Here is an 18306-nt window from a genome sequence, read left to right as displayed (position 1 = left end):
CGGCTCCCCAGGCCGCGCGCTAAGCGCTCAGGTCCGCCCCTGGCGTCCTAGCCAGGACGGACAAAAGGCCCAGCACACCCTGCGCCGGACGCCGGGGTAGCCCACCTCTCCAAACCAGTACCCCTGCCCCCCAAGATACCCACGCCCCTCGATCCCCCTGAATCGCACGTCCCGCAGACCCCAGCGCCCTCCGGGCCGCACTCACAGGATGGAGGTCTGCGGCGCCACGGCGGGCACGGCCTCCAGCAACAGATGCATGCAGCGCACGGTGGTACGGAAACACAGGCAGCGGCTTGGACAGCCTGCCCCTTGCTTCGAGGCGACCACCGCCATGGCCCACCAGGCAAAGCACAGCAGGAGCGCCAGCAGGCAGCGGCGCGTGGGGCGCACGGCCATGGCAGATGGCGCGGACAGGAGCTGGCACGCGTGAACAGCAGCGGAGGAGGCCTCGGCGGGCGCGTCCACCGCCGGCTCCCAACTGAGCCCTCCGGTCCCCGGCCCACGTCCCAGCTGTGCGCGGGGGGCGGGGAGGGGGGCGCCAGCTGTGCACATGCGCGTGGCTCCGCCCCCTCTTAGCTTCGCAGAGGGCGGGGGCTGGGCAATCACCAGGGCCTTGGTGTCTGAACCTAGCGACCCTTCTCGGAGGTGCAGCAGGGCCTCCTTGGACTGCAGGACCAGTGCACACAGACTCCACTGTGGGGGGCTCCTAGAGGTGCAGAGGTGTCGCTTGGGACAGAGATTGGATCCCTGATTCTGCTTTTAAAACTGCAGTACCACAACAAAGTTACCCCACATCCCTTTATCATCCTTTCTCCCTGTATCCAAGGGTTTTGTTGCTAGTAATACCTTTTTTGAATACTTACAAATTTTGTTGTGTTCTAGGAAGTGAGCTTTCGCGGCACTGCCTCTTTTGCCTCCGTGCCCACCACTGTTCCCACACAAAACATCTATCTCTAGTTTTCCTCGTTCCTACTTGAGAAACTGAGGCACAGCAACCTCCCCACCCCCCAGTGCACAGCTTGTGGGAAGGCTGTGCTGCAGAAATAGAAGCTCCCTAGCGAGAGATTCCTGAGGTCTCCAACATTCACCGCCAATGAGGAACCCTTGTGGGGAAGATGGGATGGCTTTTGCGTGGACAGCGTTAAGACAAGGGAAGCCCTGAGGTTAACATCAGAGTGTACTCTGCAAGATTGAATGCTGACACTTTATACAGTTCTCTGATTCTCCCTGGGGTTCCAGTCTCTCCATTCTTCAGCCAGGAAGGCCAGGTTAGGCAATACAACCAAGGGAGCAGAGGTCTTAAATGTGAGGTTTGGAACTGGAGCCCAGGTGTGACAGTTGATCCTGATTCTCAACTTGATTGGACTGAGCACCTAGGAGAGTATAAAACTCAACTCTGGGGGAATTTATAGAAAGTTACCTAAAAGGAGAAGACCTACTAAGAACCAGAATGACACCCATAGGTTGGCAGTGTAATAGGATAGATGGAGAGGAAAGTCCAACAGCCCAGGTGTTCCTTCTGTGATTTCTGGCTATGTAAAGGGAGTTACCCAGTTCTGCCAGGCCTTTCTGGACAGGCAGACTGAAATCTCTGAAACTCTGAGCCAACACAGATCTTTCTCTCTTAAGTTTTCCCTCCGTGTTTTGTTACTTTATTGAAAAAAAAAAAAAACAAGACACCAGATGTATCTTGACCTGCAAACTACTGTGTTTCCACTCTGACTTGGGCATCAGGGTACTGCCCAGGGATGGGGTCACACTCAGGCACTGTCAGGAGACTTCCGATGCACTGTGCCAGGCTGTACGGTGGGGGAACTGGAGGCTGTTGGAGGAGGCTCCAGTTCCTAGTCACTGGGATCTCTCCATGACTGGAATACCTCCGACCACCTGCAGCATGTATTCCAGAGAGAGATCGGGATTCAGGCCTTCCTGCTAAACTGCCAGCATGCTATCACTTTCCAGGCCACACTCCTGAGAGTAAGAATCGTTCAACCCCAAAGCCTCCTGAGAGGCTGCCCACCCCAGCAGAACAGACCTTCACTGCCTGGAGCTCCTGCAGAAGCAGATCTAAGTTTCCATGAGGGCAGAATTCCCAGGTATGTATTGCAGCCGAGATGAGCACAGGGCAAGATGGAACAGTCAAGCCCGTGTACTGTGATAGAAACCAGACTCCTATCTGCTGCAGTTAGTACAAGTCAGGAGCCCGATGGACCCTGTCCAGTACAAGACAGCGTTGCCTTCAACGGCAGCTACAAATCCAGGGTCCCTAGGCCACATGCCTCACCGACTTGTTAGAAAATCTTAGTCAAGTGTGTGATACCAGAAACCAAAATAAATCTTTTTTCCTTAAACTCTGCACTTCCCCCCTTAACCCTTGGGTAGTCCCCACACTGTGATTTTCCATAGCCTGGAGATTATCATCCCTGCAGGCAGAGCTCATCTCCTGTGTTAAGTTCTTACCAGGCGTATCAGTCCATGTTTCCAGCATCACGCTGGTACAATAGTCCCACTCCAGACATCTGAAACACTCCCAATCTCTAGCACCCACAGCAAGAGCTCCATTTCCAGGTGTCACAAAGTAAAGCTTTGCCGTTCAGTGCAGCCGCTTTTTCTTAAGCCATCTGTGACGTTTGGTCTTCTGTGTTCATTTGGCTGGAAAAAAGCCTCCTGTGACTTTTTAAGAATAGATGCTCCCCTGCGGGTACTTTGTTGACGTGGTTAACGCTGACCAGTGGGCTTCGATTAGAGAGAGGAATCTCACAAATGTGTTTGATGTTAGTAAATCTCCTCAGTCTTGAGAGGAAAACCTGGATTTTCCCAGAGAAGAAATTCTGCTACAAAAGCCTGAGGAGGTGGCTTGGTCAGGAAAGCACCTCTCTTGTACAAGCAGAAGGACCTGAGTTTGGCCCTCAAATGTCCGTGTTTAGCCTGGTGTAGTGGGAGAGGTCTGTAACCCCAGCCTGTGGGCTTTGGTGGAGTGGAGGGAGACAGGTGGCTCCATGCAATTTGCTGTCCACCTAGTCTAACCAGTCAACCTTTAGCCTGTACATGCATACATGGGTACAAAACCCACAAACATGCATTATACACAGAGACACAAAAAAATATAAAAAAGATTCTGCTGAACAATCTCTCCTGCCTCAGTTTCCAGCTTCTCACTTTTCCTTAAAGGTCACACTAAGCATTTTCTTAAAACAGTTACACCCATCCATCTACCTGTCTATCACCCATCTACCTATCACCCATCTACCTGTCTATCATCCATCTACCTGTCTATCTACCTATCACCTATCTACCTGTCTACCATTAATTTACCTGTCTATCATCCATCTACCTATCATCCATCTACCTGTCTATCACCCATCTACCTATCACCCATCTACCTGTCTATCATCCATCTACCTGTCTATCTACCTATCACCTATCTACCTGTCTACCATTAATTTACCTATCATCCATCTACCTGTCTATCATCCATCTACCTGTCTATCATCCATCTACCTGTCTATCATCCATCTACCTGTCTATCATCCTTCTACCTGTCTATCATCCATCTACCTGTCTATCACCCATCTACCTGTCTATCATCCATCTATCTATCACCTATCTATCTGTCTATCATCCACCTACCTATATAGTGCTATCTATCCTTCTTTCTGCTCTTTCAGCAATTACCCACTCACCACTCAATTCATTCATCCACCTACTTATCTACCCACCCACCCTAGACAGGTAGATGGATGGGTATAACTGTTTTAAGAAAATGGTTAGGGTGGCCTCTAGGGAAAAGTGAGAAGCTGGAACCTGAGGCAGGAGGGATTGTTCAGCAGATTTTCTTTTTTATATTTTTTTGTGTCTCTGTCAAATCACCCCCTCATTTTTTCCTTCCCTTCCTCACTGACCCATCTCCCGCACTCACCCTCCTGCCCACTTATCCAGCCACTTAGCCATCCATCTACTTCCCCTCCCTTCCCCCATTGTGTCTGTGTCTCAGAGGATGACTCAGAGGAAATAGTGGCCAGCTTTTCAGCTCTGCACAATGAAGCATGGTGGGGACTCAGAGCCAGGGCCATGACTAAGGAACGAAGGGTTGTGTTTTCCCAGCAAAGTTCTTACACTGGATCCCTTCACACACTTTTTGATCATCATCTCCTTCGTGTGAACACTGGAGGCTCGTGGGAGTCTAACATCTCCAGACTGGCCTTCGGGTGAGTTTTCTGATGGGCGAATTCCCATTTCCCTCTTATAAGCACATTCCAAGTCCTTCCATCTGGCCTGCAACCTGTTTCTTATTCCACAGAAAACATTTCTTTCTGGTGCTGATACTCAGGCAAAGAGACAGAAATACTCAGTGAAGGCGTGTTCTAACACCTCCACCCAGTGAGGGTGCTGAGACACCGTGAACAGCGGCTGTCCCACTGCCCGCTCCCCTCCCACTATTCCTGGTTCATGACATCCATTTATCGTGTGGTCTTTCAACCATGCAGGTGTTTTCAATATAGAGCCTCATGACAACCTCTGAGTCAAATGTCATCAGAGAGCTTGAGTCAAAGCCTGGGCCCAAGCAACCCCCTCCCTTCCATGAGCTCACCTTCAGGATCCTGGTGGGAGGTTTAGGCTTAAATACAGGACCGGAAACAATGTATAACTAAGGGGTCCTAGCCAAGGTGTGGTCCCACCCCTCAGTGATCCAACGCTGTCTTAGCTCTGTTTTGTGTTTTTTGCAAGGTAGGCTGACAAGTTGTCAGAACTGTGTAAGAGCTCTTACCTGTAGACAAGCCCCCTGCCCCTCCCCTGCTGCCAGGCAACAGGGCCTCAGCCTTTCTCTTACCAGCATGAGATTCCTGGGGGGAAATTCCAGCTCCTGGGGATCACTGTTTGAATTGTCTCACAGCCAAAGGGAGGGGCATGCATCCCTCTTTGGATTCTCACCCTCCACTTTGGTACCTACCCTCTATGCAGGAGGAGTCCAATGCTTAGAGCACAGGGCTCCACCACTGGTACCTACTGCCTACTGAGCTGCTCTAGTCTTGCACCTTAACCTCCCACCCCCCACCCCCCACCCCCAAGATTCAGAACACATCTTAGTTTCCAGGCTCAATATGGTGTCGTGATCCTTTCTCTTGCTCCACCAAACTGAACTTGGGCTCACAGACAGGCAGCTTCATTGCCACAGCTTCCAATGCTGTGACCCCGTCAACCTTCTCCCTTTCTCTGGACTTCAGTTTCTCAATCTGTAAAGCAAAGATGGCTGCTACCCACAGTCAGTGAGCATTAGGTGGCCAGATATGAGGAATCTAGTTGATCCTGTGGGCTGTGTTGAGTAAGGCAGTGAGCTCTGAACACATTCTCCCTGAGAGCCTTCTGGTGTAGGCTGGATCTTGGTGTGGGAATGCCTGAGAATCCTTAGTGAGTCAGCCCCACCTGCTGCCCTGACTCCCAGGCACAGTTAGCCACTATACAAACTATACAGCTTACCAGGAGAACAGGGCTCACCTTAGGTGCCCAAGGCAGAGAAGGTGGAAGCTTAGCTCTCAGCCTCCAGGGAACCATAGACAAAGTAATTAAAACATCAGAAATGTTCATTCCCATAATCCTGAGCCAGGAGGAAGACTGGTTCTCTCTGGTGACTCCCCCAGGGTAGATTCTCTACCCCATTCTTAGAATCCTGTGTCAGAATGGACACACTTTCTGCTTGGTAAGGACAGTGAGGGATTCATGCTGCACTCCAGGCCCAACAGGAAGTGAGGTGCAGCTGGGAATCTAGCTAAGGAAAACTCCACAGGGTTCCCATTGTCAGCAGAGGCAGGAAGTATTCAACTTCTCCATTCCATAACCCTATTCCAGGACTCATCTTGGCCTAACTTACCTATGAAGGGGTCCAAGAGGACCATACCCATCAAATGGACGTTCTGCTACTGCCCACTCCTGGCTCCAAGAAATGAGGGGTTGTGGGGGGTGCTGGATGGCATTGGACAGCAGACAGTAGACAGTTGATTGTGAGCTTTGGCAATTCACCATGTCAGATCAGTCCCAAATATAGGATGGGCAAGGCAGGGCAGAAATTGGAACCAGAAGGGAAGAGATTTCAGGTTCCTAAAGTCCTTTTATCTCCCTGGGAAGTAAGCTATTGGCTAGCTCTCAGCACCTGAGAAACAACACAGCTTAAAAGATAAGCAGCCATAGCTGTCTGCTAGTCTTAGTGCATGTCTATCTTTCTGGATACATAGGAGTCTAAAGCAGAAAGATTGCTTGAGACTAGGAGTTCAAGGCCAGCCTAGACAGAACAGCGGGGTCTGCTTGCCAAAGAAACAAAACACCACTTGAGTGCAAGGTGACCTGCAAGTGGGTGGACCCAGCCCATGGGCTGGCTTAGGCCCTTTTGCAGTCACAATAAGAAGAATGTGAATGGCCACCAGTGTTAGGGTCAACACATGCCTCACTGGAGGCTGTGGCTTTGAAAAGCATCATGCATGCATGCACAAGCATTGGGGAAAAGCCAGGGGCCTCAGCACTGAGTTTGCAACCTTCTGTGAATTTATCATCATTTCGAAACGATGCTTATTAGGGCCTTAGAAATCTAAAGTAAATTAGCAAGAAGAATTCTTTCAATCTTTATGTTGTAAAAAAGAAATGCTTTTTTAGATAAGCACCATGTAATATAGGCAAGATGGTTATTTTGACAATAAAAATGGAATACAATGGAACTGGAGAAGGATAGAAAGGGGGAAAGTATGGGGATGTAGAGAGAGAGAGGGGACTTGCATCCTGGAGTCTAGCTTATGGGGGGGGGCTTACATCTGGAAGTCTAGTTGAAACTCTACAATTCCAACACAATTGGTAACATTTGCTGTGAAGGTTGTCTACATAGGGACAATACTTGCTTCCTACAGAGCTATTTAAAACAGTAATGTTAAAACAGCTGTAGACAATGCTTAAGGGTTAAGCATATAAGGCACACTCCCTTTTGTAGCTATAAACCTGCAATTTTCTAGAAGTCTCACCAGAAATTACATTTATTGTAAAAAGATATGCCTTTAATCCCATTGGGCAGCCTAAGGCTGATAATCAGATTGTAATTATATCTAAGAGACTTCCAGAGCCACAAGATAATCTCACTTTATCAAAAAAGAACAACAGCAACAACAAGCTCTCAGCAACCTGTTAAGATGTAACTTGGGAGCCCCAAAATGGTGTTAAAGGTCAGATCTGAGTTTGGAGAGAGTTGACTGCTATTTCCAGGTTTTACGTCTCCTAATAATGATTTAGATAGAGACACATGTATACTAACAGGAAAGGAAATAGTTTATTAAGAGAGAGAAACATTTCCAAGCCTGAAAATGGGCCAGAACTAGAGCTATATGCAGGTTCCAAAGAGGCCGAGCTGGGGCCCTGAGATCTTCTGTGGGTCATTTCGATGCTAAGTGAATGCTCTGCAGACCTAGCTCATCCCAGATCCTACAGAAGATAGTACCCATTACAGAACAAACAACTTTATCAATCAAGGACATTTACCAAATCCATTAGTGGGGACAACGAGGAGGAGGGTTACAGCCAAGCAGGGGAAACCCTGCTGCAGATTTTAGGTGTTCTTTGATGGCATTCTTAGCTTTTGGATTGGTGTAAACTAGCAGCTTGCTAGAAATACACTTTACAGTTCTTGGAAGTCACGAGGATGTCAGGTCAGATACAGGGGTGGGTGAAAATGGCTTCCAGGGACTAAAAATAATCTATCTCTCTACAACACTTAAACCCACAATGATGAAGTCCAGCCATCTGGCCTTGTAGAACATTTAACATGGATGCCACTTTGTACCTGAGTAGAGAGGTCTTTAAAAGAAAACTCCTCAGGCCACTAACATTTTTGGGTGGGGGGGGAGGCTGTCTCCTGATACACAACCACAGACAAATCCACAAGGTAAACTCAGGCTCTGAGAAACACAGAAAAGCCCACATCTCTCTAGATTAATGATTTTTCACAAAATGAAAAGGAGCTTTGAGCAGATTGCTGAGCTAGTAAGGAGTATTGTTGTAACTCTCCAATGAGGATACACGGCAGAGTGCCCAAAGACCCACTCCCAGGCAGGCTGACTCTCCAGATTATCACTCAGGTTGTCACTGAGTGACAATCTTAATTAGGTCCTGCCTAGAGTGAGCCTGTGATCAGCTGACTGGGTAGATACTCTAAGAAGAGAGTGGGCAACTACCACTCCCAGCTGTAGCAAAGCCCTTGTTGACTTGGAAGTGCCAAGGTGGCTCCTGGAGGCAGGCTTTCTAACATGTCAGGGGCTTTTGTCAACATCTCGAGATATCTGACAGTTTTACCAAAGGATGCCAAGCACACAACCTAAGAAATGGGACTTAGCTAGCGGCATGTCTCCCAGCTAAAAAACTAATGAGATTATTGTACAAGAAAATTTTAGAACCCTTCTTTGTAAATCAACACAAGTTCAGAGAATGCTCTTGATGGTCCCACAGCACGCAGTAACTTAGGAGCTTTGAGTACTGGACTCCAAAGCTCTGCTCAGCCAGGAGTAGAACCCAAGCTTCCTGCCCTGTGACTGCCAACAGTTATCATCTTGCAGTGAGGGGTCAACAACGATGTCCCTTTTCTCTCTGAGTTCAGAACCAAAACAAGCTGCAGCCAACGCCTGCTCTGATGAGGCCAGCTTCCTAGCCCTGGACAAAATGGCCACTCAGAACATAAGAATCGTTTTATTTATGAAACGCTAAGAGTGTGCCTTGAGATTGATAGGAAATTGAAAAGCACCTGGAAGGCATCCCTGTTTGGAAAAGAGTGAGGAGCAATGAGAGTGAGCTCCCAGACCAGACTGTACGCTTTAAGATAGCCAACCCTCTGCACCAATAATAACTGTAAGGGATATACTCCCTTTGGGCAAATTATTATTTCCCTTCCATCTCTTTATCCCTCTCTCCCTCCCTCCTTCCTTTCTGTGTTTCTCCTTTCCCCTTTCCTTTTTGTATTCCTCAACAGGTCTCTAACATCAAACTCACATTGTAGCTAAGGATGGTCTTGACTTCTCATCCTCCTGCCTCCACTTCCTTGGTGCTTAGAATTACAGTTCTGCATTCCCATGCTCATTCGTCTAGTGCTGGGAATCGAATCCCAGGCTTCACACATGCCACAAAAGAGCTCCACCAACTGAGTTACCTGCCTCGCTCTTCTGTATCACTCATGTGTACAAAACAACGATGAGTTGGCATTTCTGAACTCCTGGCTTATGGGTCAGTCATGTTGCTGACATCAGGCTGACATGGCCTGCTTCTTTTAAGATACAGGTTTCTGACATCACATTGCCCATGGATGGTCAGTGTTAGAGGCAGGGGGATGCCTAGGTGCCAGTGTTTCCCAGAGATCATGCCAGAGGCCATGTATGCCCTGCCATGGAACAGATGCCCTTGATCCATAAAGGAGGTGAGAAACTTATGCCATTCCCTTCAGATCTTCTTGATGTGAACTTTTGTTCTGTGAGGTGCAACCCAAGAACAGAGTACCTCGGAGAGTCCCATGAGTCCCATGTAGAGATTTTACATTATAGGAATAATTCATTTTATTATAGAAAATTCAGACAGTGTTCATAGAGACAACAGGGTCTCCCTGGATTCTTCTGCACCCATTTTGGCTCTTCAGGCATTCACAATGAATGTCAGGCATTCTAGCTTCTAGTCCTGTCTGAATCAAACTCTTTAAACAGGATATTTAAGCCAGTTGCATTGGCCCACACCTTTAATCTGAATAATGGGGAGGTAAAAGGTGGATCTCTGTGAGTTCAAGGCCAGTCTGGTCTACATAGTGAGCTCCAGGACAGTCAGGACTACATATCAGAAACCCTGTCACAAACAAGCAAACACACAAGCAACAGAAAAAAAAATCCAAAAATTTCTCTTAGCCAAACAGAGCCAAATCTGGACTGTTTATTACAAAACAAACAAACAAAACATCGGACCTGGGCTGGGCATATATTTCGGTTAGTAGAGGGCTTTCCTATGCTCTAGTTTTATTTCTTGAGTATCTAGCTTTTGATACAACGGGCTCATGACCCTACCTTCCCTTAGTGTCAGCCAGTGATGGAGGGAGGCTGGGGCCAGCTGGGCCAAGCTGCTGGTTACCAAACAGAGGAGGAGCTTTATAGTCAACTGACTGTGCTTGCTTTTCTCAGGGTCCTGATGCAGCTTGCTTGTCCCTTTCAGAGCTGTCACACCATGGGTAGGAACTGCAAAGCTCCTTCTCACACAGACTGAAGATCAGAGACATCCTTCCCCACCCCGGACACAGGATGGTAAGGCGAGAAGCTCAGTGTTTGCCTTCAGGCTTCCAGGGACACTGGTTTCTTAGCATAATGGAGTTGGGCAGTGTCCAGATACACACACATACACATACACACACACACACATCCATTCACATACACACACACATACATTCACATACACACACACAAACACACACACAAACACACACACACATTCATACACACACATACATTCACATACACACACACACAAACACACACACACACATTCATATACACACATACATTCACATACACACACACAAACACACACACACATTCATACACACACATACATTCACATACACACACATACATTCACATACACACACACAAACACACACACATTCATACACACACATACATTCACATACACACACATACATTCACATACACACACATACATTCACACACACACATACACACACACATACACATACATTCACACACACACACACACACACACACACACACACACACACACACATACATTCACATATACACACCAAGCTTCTTGCTCTCTCTTCAGCATCAGCCAGCCTTAAGCCACTTCTAACTTCTACCTGCAACTGCCTTCATAGGACTTGATGGCACCTGCTCCTGGGCTGCAGCCACACAAGCTTCTGCCAGAACTGAGCTGTTTCCCTGCATCTGTCTTCTTGGACTGCAGTGAGCTGGCTTGGTTGTGTGCCCCGAGAGCAGATCTCTGTACCCCTTTCTACTAACTCCAGGTCTCTGTTTGCTCCCCACAAGCCAAGCAATGTGTCTACCCCTTTGTCTAGAACCACCACCATTTCCTGAGCCCAGGCTCCGCTCTCACTAGCTGCCCATGATCTCTGGCTCAAGGCTCCCACCCCTGCATCCTCTGAAACATCTGAAGAATATTTCTCAAATACACACATTGGTAAAAGGACCTTCCTCTCTGGAGAATGAACGTCAGTGGGCTTGGGGTAGATGAGAAAGGACACTTGATGTCTTTCCCTTTCCAAAGCCAGAACCGACCCACTGTGCCACCACTCCTCTGCCATCACTGTCTGCCTTCCTGCTTTGTCCCTGACCTGTTCCCTCCAGCACCATACGCAGGCAGACAGCTGTCAGTTATAAGCTACTATGCCTCAGTAGCAGAGGCAGTGAACACAGGAGCTAGAGACAGCTCCACACTGCCCCCTGGAGCATGGAGTCCAGGAACTTCTTTCCACTCAAGGAAAGCCAGAATTTTCTTTCCTTTTCATTTTTATGTGGTTTTGTTTGCTTGCTTCTGTTTTTTTTTTTTTAAGAGTAGATGTAGAGTTGGAATTTATTATTAGGAAGAGATTTTTAACCAATATTTAGGCACAAGCATTAACAAAAGGAGTGGTGCTTAGGGAGAAGATGGGACATACCCAAGTATGGTTGAAGGCTTCTGAAGAGAGTAAACTTACTGTGAGCTTCTCCGGAGTCTTAGCAGTAGCTGGATGTATGCTTTCAGTGTGTTCTGAAGTTACTCGCTAGGCTTTAAGGTCCCAACTAACCTGCCCTCCCCTTCTCTTCTTTTTCCCTTCTCTTTCATTTCACCTTTTCCTTTTTTCTCTTTCCATTTCCCTCCCTTGCACCCCATCTGTAGTTTAAGCTGACCTTGCACACACTATGCCTACACATGACCTTTAGCATATTGTCTTCCTACCTCTACGTCCCAAGTCTTGGGATTACAGGCATGCACCACTGTATACAGTTTACACGGTGTTGGGGATGAAACCCAGGGCCATTCCTAGCTTCCTAAGGCTAGCAGCTGCCATGCAGCTCCTCTGGAACCTTCCCTTACTGAAGACACCTCTGCTGTTCACCTGTTCGAGTCCTTCTGACAGAAGCAGTGATGGTGACCAGACGCGGGGTCCAGTGCTCCTAAACACACATCTTTGTTTGCATTTTATTAAAGAAAGAACTTCATTGGACTTACGGGTTCCAGAGGCAGAGTCCACCAGGGCCCGAGAAGCACAGCAGCAGGCAGCAAAAGCAAGAAGCTGGAAGGTCACATTCGTAACTGAAAATCTGAAGCAGAGAGAACAATCTGGAAATGGAGTGAGGCTCTGAACTCCCAACGCCCGTCCCCAGTGACACACTTCCTCTGGCAAGGATACACCTGTCAAAGGTTTTACAGCTCCACTACCTGGGACATGTGTCCAAATATAGGAGCCTAGGGGGCACATCCCTCCTTTCAACCAACACAGACCACATAGCAGGACAAAGAGAAGACAGCTGTGACTTACCTGAGCCCATGTCGCCTCTTACGTCCAGAGAGGTGACTGGTAATTCCATGTTCCATTTCCTCCCTCCTGTTTTCCTTCAATTACTAGATATCCACCACTAGGCCTCCCCCATGTAACCCACGGGTTTTGCTGAGACTCATGTATCCTTTGTTTCCATATCTTGCCTTGATGAAGAAAAATAACTTGAGGCAGCATAAATGCTATAAGTAATATTACAGAGTAGAGTGGGAAACGGATCCCATGCAGTTTGGAGAAGAGAAGGAAGAGGACCTTTGGAGCTCTGGAGCAAGGATGGCCGTGTGTCTGTGTGTGTGTGTGTGTGTGTGTGTGTGTGTGTGTGTGTGTGTGTGTGTGTGTTCTCGTGCACTCACAATTAAAATAGAAAGACAAAATGCAATGCTTGAACCTTTTCTTGGCACATAGTTAAATTGCATGTTGGTTAAGACCCTGGTTCCTCTGTGTAATCTTACTTAGTTCAAGCACTACAGGGTCTGTCTGTCTGTCTGTCTGTCTAACTGGGAAGAGGCAGATGTGTCCTGCTGCCAGAATATCAGGTCAGTCATTGTGACTGGAAGAGAAGCCCGGTCCTGGCTGTGCTGAGGAGGGGCTGGGAAAGGCTGCTGCCCCTCCCAGGGATGAGGCCAGCTAAGGAGGTGTGGCTGGGCACTCAGCAGGACCCTGTGTTATCAGTGCCTATTACCATGGTCCAAGAGTGACTGCCATTACCTGCTGTCAACTGTCAACTGATCTCCTCACTGCCCTGCATCCTTTGTGCTTGCAAAGCTGTTTTAACACCTGTGGAGGGAGGGACATCTGCTGTGGCCACAGACTATGGCTTTTCCCTTCATCATCCCCAGCTCTTGTGCTTAGGTATTGTGGTTATAAAAACCAAAACTTGAAGCTAGGCAATGGTGCATATGCCTTTAATCCCAGTCCAAGGCAGGCAGATCCCTGAGTCTGAGGCTAGCCTGGCCTACAGAATGAGTTCTATGGTAGCCAGGGCTACACAAGAAAAGAGAGATCCCCCCAATATATAAATATTTCTCACATGAAGACACACACACACACATGCATGTGTGTTCGCATGCACAATACATGCTTAAACCATTCTCCTTGAGACTTGAGACTGGAAAGTCTAGGAAGATTGGGTAATCTCAGACAAAAGGCTCTGGGACACAAGTAAGGGAAACCACTGTTTGCTGTTTGTCCTGCATGTGCTATCCTACTCAGAGGTGCTGTGCTGGGAGCAATGGCCTTTCAAGGGCCCCTCTTCTGATTTTCTAAGGGCAGTGGCCCTGGACTATTTTCCTGCCTTATCTTCCTGTTCTGTTCTTTCTGGACCCACAGCAATGCCGTGCTTTGCCTCTGGGTTACCTGTGTGTACTCAGCCCACCCTGATGCTGCCCCCTGGGCTGTGGCCACTTACTTGATTTACTCCACCTGGTTAGTGCTACATCACTTCTGCAATGCTCTGCAAAGTGCATTTCTCAGATCTGTCTACTCATTTCTCCATCATAGGATTTTAGGATTCTTTAAAATCACTTTATATTTTCAGAATAAACACCGGGGACCAGTGAGCTTATCTTATTTTTATTTTCTAAGATTCTGAACTTTATTTGGATAGTTTTAAATAATGACCTTGCTTCTAGAGTTGCTCCAAGGTTGGCTGACCTGAGACACTGACAACTGCCTTTCTATTAGCTTTATTTGTTCCAAAAGACAGCAGTTACTAGAACTCTACAGGCAGGTCTGAGGCAGACATGAAGGACCCTAGGGAAAGGGTCACTGCTTACCTGCTGGCCCTGGAAGATCTGAGCAGCAGCTCCAGGCACTGTCTTGCTGCTGCCAGCTGTCCAAGAAGGAATCTGCTGGAACGGGGTCTGAGGAGCTCGCCTGACTTGTGTTTAGCAGCAGAAGCCACCGCTGGGAGCGAGTTTCCAGTTTAATCAAAATTACAGGAGCTGTTTTCTTATATTCTATGTATTGTGCATGTTATAGGAGGCTACTGTGGAATTTTAAGCTGCAACTTTTATTAATGGAATTGGATAGTGCATGTGTTACATGTGAAGGTCCAGTTATATCTCATAGGTGACTTCTTGCTCAGCTCCTGGCTAATAGTGCTCCTGGAAAGTAGCACTCCATCCTTTGTGAGCTCCTGAGTTTGATAACCAGTAACAGCCAGGTGATGTCATGTGCTCTACTATGTATAAGAACAAAGCAGTCCTTTGAAATGAATCAGCCAGAAGGTTGCAATCACACAACCAACGTGGGACATTTTGTGAAGTGACCGTGCTGCCCCCTTGAAGCCTCTGTGTCCTGGCAGACACATGGAACTGTAGTGATGGGGAAGCACAATGGGCAGAGCAGGTACCTGACCGACTATGTGATCCCAGACTGCATTCCAGGTACGGAGAACCTGTGAGAGCCCCTTCAGGATATGGGCCTACGCTCACCAACAGCAGTGCTGTTCGAAGCGTGAGCGTTGCAGAAGGATGCCAAGCTGTTGGGAGACATCTGCACCTAAGCAACCTCAGGTCCTCGGCTGGATCTCAGCTGGGGCAGGGGTGATAGTAAATGAGATAAACGGTCCTCTGGGAAGCACAGCAAGCATGATGCCCGGGGGTGCGTATCCACACGTGCCCCAAGTTCCAGCCTAATCCCACAGTGCTGCTCCAAAGGCAAGAGACCCAGGGTGGGAGAGGGAGGCGGAGGGCTCCAGGAGCCCAGATGGCACGCTCCAGTGAAGACTCAGACCCATTAGAGATCCTTCGTGCTACAAACGTGGCAACACCTTTTTATTCAGAGTAAGATGTGTTCACATCAGCATGACAAAGTTTGTACAAAGTTCACAATTTAAAAATGAAGTATCACAGCAACTTGTGATTCCACACATTTATAGCAAAATTAAAGTGTCAACAAACCCATGCCGTGTAGTACAAAAATAAATCAAACTTCAGTTCCACAGAGAGCACAATAAATAGTTTATACAAAATTCTGTCTTAATAAATGATTACTTAAATTAACTTAGAAATGAATATGAACAATAAGTTATAATAAATATGCTCTGATGACTCACAATAACCCCATGTGGAAGGTCAGCATTCTAACATGTGACACTTTGTGATCCCTATATATAGTCACAGATAACTTTTGATTTGATATTATGTACCACCGTTACATGAGCAGCAGATTTGTGCTTAGAACCCCTCTCCATTGTACATAGGTGATAACAATAAGAATCCAAACTGATACTACCTATTACTCTACTAAAAGCATTACTACATTGGCCAAGAAGCTGCAGACAAGACGCGGTGGGGAAATGCATGTGCCGCTATGAACAGAGGCCCCCCGGGTGTGGGCCTGGGACCATGTGTATGGCATCAGGTGACAGTAAGCACCTTGCTTCAGCTCTCAAAAGGCAATTCTGAGCATGGCAGCTACAACTAATCGCACAACAGAAAGGGGGCGCTGGACAGAGAAGGTCCTGCAGAGCCCCAAGTAATTACATAATCTTTTCCCCAGCTAGTTATTAAAGTCCTTGTGGAAAACTGTAAGCTTTTGTACAGTGAACAGTATAAAGTGCCGCTGGGATATTCTTATATTTATACATATATATATATGTATATATATATATATATATATATATATACCGAGGTTGAGTATTGTATCAGAATGTTTGTCGTGAGATCCCTGTAGTCTCCCTTAGTAACCGTATTGGGTCAGCCTCGAGGGCCTCCTCTATAACTCATCCACTTCAGTGTCACAAGGCGACTGACACAGGATTGCACACCTCCGTACGGATATATAGGACAAGGCGAGTGCAAAGAGCCGACTGGCACATTGTGGGGACAATGACCCTGTAAGTCCTGTTCTGCTAAAAATATTTTTTTTATTATTTTTACAAAACCCATCCTTTTTTTTTTTATTTCATAACAAAATTTTAAAGTACTTTTGTACTTCCTGCATAACATCAAGACATGGAAGAGAGAGATGCTACTAAAAGGAAATCAAGTCGACATCGGGGAACACAACACATTGTCAAAGACTACTCAGAAGGGGCGCAGCAATCAAAAGTGGCCGTATGCATACATATAGTGCAGTCATTTGGGATGAAACCATCAAATTTCGAAGGTATCGACAAATCTAAGATGATCTAGTTTAAAGCAAAAAAGTGCCGCAGTCTATTTAGTTACTTTAACATCTGATTGCACTCTTTCTCAGGTTAGGTCACCACGAGTCACACAAGGCTGTGCAGACGCTAGAGTCAGCTGGACCCAGCGAGGGCAGAACGTGAACGTCCTTGGCCTTGGTGTCCAGTGTATTCTGGATAGGACCAAGGCTTATTCGAAGTCAGAGTTGGGGCAGGGAGGGGTAGGGAAGGGTAGAGCTGCTTCCCCACCCGCCCAGCAGAGAATCCCATCCAGTAACCAGGGCAAGCACAGCCGTTAGCCTTCATCCTCAGATGTGAAACAAGAATAATCAATGATGATTCTTTTTGAAAGTGAAAGGGGAGATAAATGCTTAAATTACCTGTTTGCTCAGATGGAAAAAAAACAATCAACGGCTGCTAGGTAAGCTAGATTGTGGTAACACTTCAGAGGGGCACGGGGCTCTAGGAGAAATAAGAGAAGTGTGCTCCAAAGGTTACTGAAAATGCAAAGGAAATCTTCGTGTTGTCCACCTCTGACAAGCTCCTGTCTTAACGGAGTCTCCACAGTCCCACCATGTAATGTTTAGGAGTTAATTAAAAGTGCTGTTTAAGCTGCTTTGAATCTTCTGCCAAGTTTCCATGGCTTGATGTTGTCTTACAATAAATTACTTATTTCATTTCTTATAGTTAATCCATATGCCATTTCCTTGGAATGCAAAAAACCTCATTTATTGCCCCCACCATACACCATCCTCCTAAAACAAACAAACAAAAAAGTCACATAATATTTCCAAGCATTGTTCAAAAATAAAGCATTTTTTTGCAACCAATTCTTGCTATGAAACAATATGCACACAAAATGTATTTCTTAAATTCCACAAAGTCCTCCAACCTGAGGCAAAATGATAATGTCTAAAAGTGGCCAGGAGGCCACAAAGTGATCGTTCAAACCTGCTTTTTTTTTCCTTTTTCTTTTTTTGTCCATTTCAGTTCAAAATACTAAAACATTTAATCACTAAAGCATTAAAAAGAATTTACACTCTATTTATTTTCATCAGCTTACCTCTTCAGAAATATAGAGACCCCCAAATGTGCAGACAGCAGCAGCTATAAACATTACATGGCAAATCACACTATGTCAGCTTATATGAAAACGTACAAAATGTGAATGTATCCAAAACTAGTCTGCAGGTACTCTCTCGAGAGCACACAAAACCATTATGAAGTCTTGTAGCATAACACTGTTCCGACAGAAATAAATATATAACACTTTCTGGTAAGTTACAGCAGCAAGAAACAAGAGGCATCCTTTTTAAGCATGAGTCACCACTAGAGCAGCTGTTCAGACCTGAATTCCTCTCACAGCCTGCTTTATATTTTCCAGTAGGGCTTTATTTTCTGGACTCTGATAACGATCTTGATTTGTATACATTTCCGTCAAAGTAGTCACGTAAGCATCAAAATTTTGTTCATTGATTGGATCCTACGAGATATTAAATAGTAGTTCATATACAACTTTCATTTTCTGAATAGTATATTCACAAAAGCATAAAACAGTATCATAGCATAGAGCCACTGTTTCCATAATACTTAACAGGCC

The 18306-nt window shown here is 46.5% G+C and overlaps 2 protein-coding genes and 1 long non-coding RNA gene across 58 annotated transcripts in view; 1 reads left to right on the top strand and 2 right to left on the bottom strand.

Moving 5' to 3' along the window:
• Window positions 1-1888, bottom strand: part of Pxdn (peroxidasin) — an 81017-nt gene extending 79129 nt beyond the window's left edge. Inside the window, exon 1 of one of the 2 annotated variants that reach the window (XM_006515205.4) lies at window positions 206-1888. In XM_006515205.4, coding sequence (XP_006515268.1) covers window positions 206-552 — 347 coding nt within the window. In that variant the 5' untranslated portion in view covers window positions 553-1888. The remainder of the gene's footprint in view (window positions 1-205) is intronic. The other variant, NM_181395.2, reaches the window with a different exon arrangement.
• Window positions 543-13525, top strand: Gm31939. Of its 5 annotated transcripts, XR_003950177.1 has the most exons (5): window positions 1225-1268; window positions 1963-2096; window positions 4105-4208; window positions 10182-10301; window positions 12226-13525. It is a non-coding gene; the product is annotated as a predicted gene, 31939 (long non-coding RNA). The 5 variants fall into 5 exon arrangements; XR_001780596.2 differs by having other exon boundaries at window positions 543-2096; window positions 10213-10301; XR_381410.4 differs by lacking the exon at window positions 1225-1268 and having other exon boundaries at window positions 1887-2096.
• Window positions 13526-15313: 1788 nt separating this feature from the next.
• Myt1l (myelin transcription factor 1-like) overlaps window positions 15314-18306 on the bottom strand; it is a 395627-nt gene continuing 392634 nt past the window's right edge. For 37 of the 51 annotated variants that reach the window (XM_017314969.2, XM_011243819.3, XM_030246582.1 and 34 more), the window contains one exon: window positions 15314-18189. In XM_017314969.2, the coding sequence (XP_017170458.1) occupies window positions 18049-18189 (141 nt within the window). In that variant the 3' untranslated portion in view covers window positions 15314-18048. The remainder of the gene's footprint in view (window positions 18190-18306) is intronic. The other 14 variants (NM_001093775.1, NM_008666.3, NM_001361659.1 and 11 more) reach the window with 3 other exon arrangements.

This window comes from Mus musculus, chromosome 12 (assembly GCF_000001635.26).
Source record: "Mus musculus strain C57BL/6J chromosome 12, GRCm38.p6 C57BL/6J".
Lineage (NCBI taxonomy): Eukaryota > Metazoa > Chordata > Mammalia > Rodentia > Muridae > Mus > Mus musculus.
This window is presented reverse-complemented; position numbering and strand designations above follow the sequence as displayed.